The 5,000-nt window shown below is 43.7% G+C and overlaps 1 protein-coding gene across 3 annotated transcripts in view; it reads right to left on the minus strand.

Annotated features, from left to right (window-relative positions):
* slc41a2b (solute carrier family 41 member 2b) overlaps window positions 1-5,000 on the minus strand; it is a 63,147-nt gene that overhangs the window by 32,156 nt on the left and 25,991 nt on the right. For all 3 annotated transcript variants that reach the window (XM_063217129.1, XM_063217127.1, XM_063217128.1), the window contains exons 8-9: window positions 1,575-1,722; window positions 1-78 (exon numbers count right to left, since the gene is read on the minus strand). The exon at window positions 1-78 is cut by the window's left edge and continues 2 nt beyond it. In XM_063217129.1, the coding sequence (XP_063073199.1) occupies window positions 1-78; window positions 1,575-1,722 (226 nt within the window). The remainder of the gene's footprint in view (window positions 79-1,574; window positions 1,723-5,000) is intronic.

Here is a 5,000-nt window from a genome sequence, read left to right on the forward strand (position 1 = left end):
TTGATGACAGGCGTGTAGACTACGATTCCCGCCAGGTTGGGATCAGACACCGTCTTGTCCAGGATAAGGCCACCGATGCTGAGGAGAAAAACACATGGTGCATTACAACATGACTAAGCCTCTGTGTGTGTGTGTGTGTGTGTGTGTGTGTGTGTGTGTGTGTGTGTGTGTGTGTGTGTGTGTGTGTGTGTGTGTGTGTGTGTGTGTGTGTGTGTGTGTGTGTGTGTGTGTGTGTGTGTGTGTTTCCATACATGGGTAATGAGTGATGGGGAAAGTCTTCCTCAGTGCATTCCTATTAGCTCTGTGTCATGGAACTGGAGACGGTGGTCTCAGCTCCTCTCATCTCTGTGTGTGTGTGTGTGTGTGTGTGTGTGTGTGTGTGTGTGTGTGTGTGTGTGTGTGTGTGTGTGTGTGTGTGTGTGTGTGTGTGTGTGTGTGTGTGTGTGTGTGTGTTGGGGCTGCATTTAAGGCCCAGTGTAGATGACTAACAGTGAGTCACAGTCGAGGAGGTATTCCCTAATCTTACCCTCAGCCACTCACACAGGCTCTACTTTACCAGCCTTATATAGGCACAAGGAATGGTTACAAGGGAGGGAGAGAGGGAGAGAGAGAATGAGAGAGAGAGAGAGAGAGAGAGAGAGAGAGAGAGAGAGAGAGAGAGAGAGAGAGAGAGAGAGAGAGAGAGAGAGAAAACGTCACAGTGTTAGATAAGGGACAACATAGTTCATAAACAAACACAGACACACACAGACACAGACACAGACACAGACACAGACACACACACACACACACACACAACCTGTCTGTTATGTGTTATTCTGTTATTGCATTACTGCCACTTTGGGAACACTGTACTTAAAGTCATACCCATTTTTAGTGATCAGTGAGAGCAGTGAGTTTAAAAGTCAAATGCCAGATCTCTTGAAGCCAAAAAGCAGCTGTTTTTCTTTTGTCTGTTCTTCTCTACTTAAATGGCTGCGTGGATGCACTTGCCTTGATTGCGGTAGCCTAAATGACTACTCTTAAAATCCAACACTTTTTTTTTATGGGCGCAAACTGTATTTAGGTATTGGGGAAGCTAAATTCATAAAGTGTGCGTGCGTGCGTGCATCTGCGCGTGTGTGTGTGTGTGTGTGTGTGCTTATGTCAGCGTGTGCGTTATTGTGTGTGTGCATATGTTTGTCTGTGTGTTTGTCTGTGTGTGTGTGTGTATATATGTTAGCGTGTGTGTGTGTGTGTGTGTGTGTGTGTGTGTGTGTGTGTGTGTGTGTGTGTGTGTGTGTGTGTATGTTAGCGTGTGTATGTTAGCGTGTGTGTGTGTGTGTGTGTGTGTGTGTATGTTAGTGTGTGTGTGTGTGTGTGTGTGTGTGTGTGTGTGTGTGTGTGTGTGTGTCTGTGTGTGTGTGTATGTTAGCGTGTGTATGTTAGCGTGTGTATGTTAGCGTGTGTGTGTGTGTGCGTGCATATGTTTGCGTGTGTGTGCTAGCGTGTGTGTGTGTGTGTGTGCGTGCATATGTTTGCGTGTGTGTGCTAGCGTGTGTGTGTGTGTGTGTGTGTGTGTGTGTGTAGAGTACCTGCTGATGATCATGGCGGTGATGACGGGCTCCCAGCCGGAGTAGAGGAGCGTGCGGCTGGCCGGGTGCTTGGAGGAGATGACGATCCACAGCGGAGTCAGGGACAGGAAGAAGAGGCACACCAGCGTCGACACGTACGGATGAGAGTCTATAAGAGCAACACACACACACGTAGTGATGAGTCTACAAGAGCAACACACACGTAGTGTTGAGTCTATAAGAGCAACACAGACACGTACTGATGAGTCTAAAAGAGAAACACACACACGTAGTGATGAGAGTCTACAACAGCAACACAGAACTGAACCCTTTTTAAGGAAAGCTGCTCTCAGCCTATAAAAACCTAAATATCTCAGCTTCTGAAGCACATAAAAATATGCACTAAATTGCATTTAAACGCTAAGACCCTCATCTTTCATTAGAATGTGTTCATTCATCTCAAACTAACAGAGATTTTTAATAAAGTTGTCTCAAATTAGCCAGAATGTTGCGTAATGCAGCTCCAGGCGCCAGGGCCAATGTTGCTTAACGAAACATCAGGCATCAATGGGTTAATCCTGTGGTGCAAAAGCACTGAAAATCAACCGACATGCACACAAAGTCATGATACAGCTGCGAGAGTGTTCAGAACACAAATTCACGTCATGTCATTTGTTCGTGAAAAAAATATGTCATATCCTTGGAATCTGATGAATCCCACACTAATAATATACTTTTAGCTGTATACCAATTGAATTTCGTTTCATTTCGAGGTGTAATTTGTGAGATATTTGGATTAGAAAGTATTGGTTACTCCCGGAAATTCACTGGTTTAAGTGTCAACTACTCAAAAAAATTGTGGGACGAATTTCATTTCATAGTCTAATGGTATTCACGCTTGCCTGTCAATGGGAAGACGCGAGCCACGCGGGTTCGAATCCACTATGCAGCATGTTGACAAGAACTCGTGAAATCGTGTTTTGTGCCCTACAGTGTAACACATTTTCCCTTGGCTGCACGTGTGTGTTGGTAATGCACAAAATAAATTATCTATTTTTCCATAATTTTGGCACTGCAACCATGTGGATTCGAACCTGCGTGGCTCCTGTTTTCCCATTGGGATGCAAGCATGAATACCACTGGGACTAGGCTACGTAATGAAATTTGTGCCGAATTTTTTTACGCACTTGACACTTCAACGGGTGAATTTCCGGGAGGAACAACTACTTTATTATTCAAATATTTTACAAATTACACCTCGGAATGAAACGAAATCCAATCGGCATGCAGATAACACTGCATTATTGGTGCGGACGGTGTCAGATTCTAATGCCAAAGCCGTGTTTTTTCACAAAGAAATTACAAGGTGTGTTCGTGGAGGAAACAGCTGAGACATGACTCAGCAAAAACAGAAGGCTGTGTCATCCAATCAGAAGGGCTATTCCTCGTTTTCTGGTTGCTTCCATGCTCATGCACTGTAGAGAGGAGAAAGTAAGTATCCGTGTGGACTCAGGAAAGTAGCCATACTTCTCTGGGCTTCGAGAAATACACGCATTTTGGCTTGAAGTAAGTAGAAACGGTCAAACCATGCTAACATTTCAGAATCGCACCCCAAACACGTACTGATGAGTCTATAAGAGCAACACACACACGTACGGATGAGTCTACAAGAGCAACACACACACACACGTAGTGATGAGTCTTCAACCCTGTCTTGTCGAGAGATCTCAAACAAGAGACAGAGAAAGAGAGGGTGATTACAGGGAGAATGGAAACAGATAATACAGAAAGAGAGAGTACTACTGATACATGTGGGGTGGTAGAGAAAACAATGATTAAGAATGGGAGAGAGAGAGAGAGAGAGAGAGAGAGAGAGAGAGAGAGAGAGAGAGAGAGAGAGAGAGAGAGAGACAGAGAGAGGAGAGAGCGAGAGAGAGAGAGAGAAGAGACTGGGACAGAGCAGTAGCCAAGATAAAACCAATAAGAGCCGTCACAGATAAGAAGCAGATTGAACAAAGAGACGACATGAAAGACAACAACAAAAAGAGACAGAAACAACAGAGAAGACAATTCCAACATCCCACAGGAGGAGATCTTAGAGAGAGATATCGATGGATGGAATGCAGCAATAAAGAGAGACCGAAGAAAAAAAGAGAGAGAGAAGGAGAGAGAGAAGGAGAGGCAGAGAGAGAGAAGGAGAGAGAGAAGGAGAGGCAGAGAGAGAGAGAGAGAGAGAGAGAGGGAGAGAAACGTAGAGATAACAGAGAGCTTCCTTTTCCCTAGTGTCGACAGGCCTCTCATTTTTCCTTTTCCCTTTTTCCTTGATGTGTGGAAGCTGCAGTACAGCTACTCTACATGCTCCTCTCAGCTTTCAATTATCTTATTAGTAAGGGAAGAGAGATAAAGAGAGAGGGAGGAGGAGGAGAGGAAAAAAGACAAATGTAGGAGAAAATGGGAGCACAAAAAGAAGAGAGAAAGTGGAACCATGACCAGGAGGGGAGCAGAGAGAGAGAGAGAGAGAGAGAGAGAGAGAGAGAGAGAGAGAGAGAGAGAGAGAGAGAGAGAGAGAGAGAGAGAGGGAGAGGGAGAGGGAGAGGGAGGGGAGAGAGAGAGAGAGAGAGAGAGAGAGAGAGAGAGAGAGAGAGAGAAAGAGAGAGAGAGAGAGAGGTGGACAGAGAGACTAGGAGAAAAGTCAGTAGGATAGTAAGACAATCAGAATGTACTTCACACTGAGAACTGGCCAGTTCCTGGCCACGCAAAACAGTCAGACCCCTTCATACTAGTTGAATTTAGCAGAGACAGAATATACAATACATACAATTATTTTTTTATTATTATTATTATTATGTCAATTATTATTACCAGGGCTATAAATTAACTCCAGCCAACTGGCCAAATGCTGGTGAAATTTTAGTTTGGCTGGTAAAAGAGAACAACCTTCTAGCCACTTTGACCCATTAGTGAGTGTGTTTTTGGCTAGTAAGATAAACATCTACTAGTCAGTTTGGCTGGTGATGAAAAGTTAATTTAGAACCAAGATTATTACTATTAGCCAATGTATGTATTTTATTTTTCCTCATATATGTACCTTGCTTTGGCAACAGTGATTTCCTCATTTATGCCAATAAAGCACCATTTTATTTGATTTGATTTGATTTGATTTGAATAAAAAGTGACAGTCTGGCAGAGAGAAAAAAGACAGATATGAAGGCCAGATAAAGATTAGAGGAGAGAGAGTGGGCCAGAGAAAGACAGAGTGAGGCAGAGTGAGGCAGAGAGAGAGAGAGAGAGGCAGAGAGAGAGAGAGAGAGAGAGAGAGAGAGAGAGAGAGAGAGAGGCAAAAATGGAGAGACAGAGAGAGCTAGATAGATAGATAGATAGATAGATAGATAGATAGATAGATAGATAGATAGATAGATAGATAGATAGATAGATAGATAGATAGAT

The sequence above is a fragment of the Engraulis encrasicolus genome, chromosome 15 (genome assembly GCF_034702125.1).
Source record: "Engraulis encrasicolus isolate BLACKSEA-1 chromosome 15, IST_EnEncr_1.0, whole genome shotgun sequence".
Classification (NCBI taxonomy): domain Eukaryota; kingdom Metazoa; phylum Chordata; class Actinopteri; order Clupeiformes; family Engraulidae; genus Engraulis; species Engraulis encrasicolus.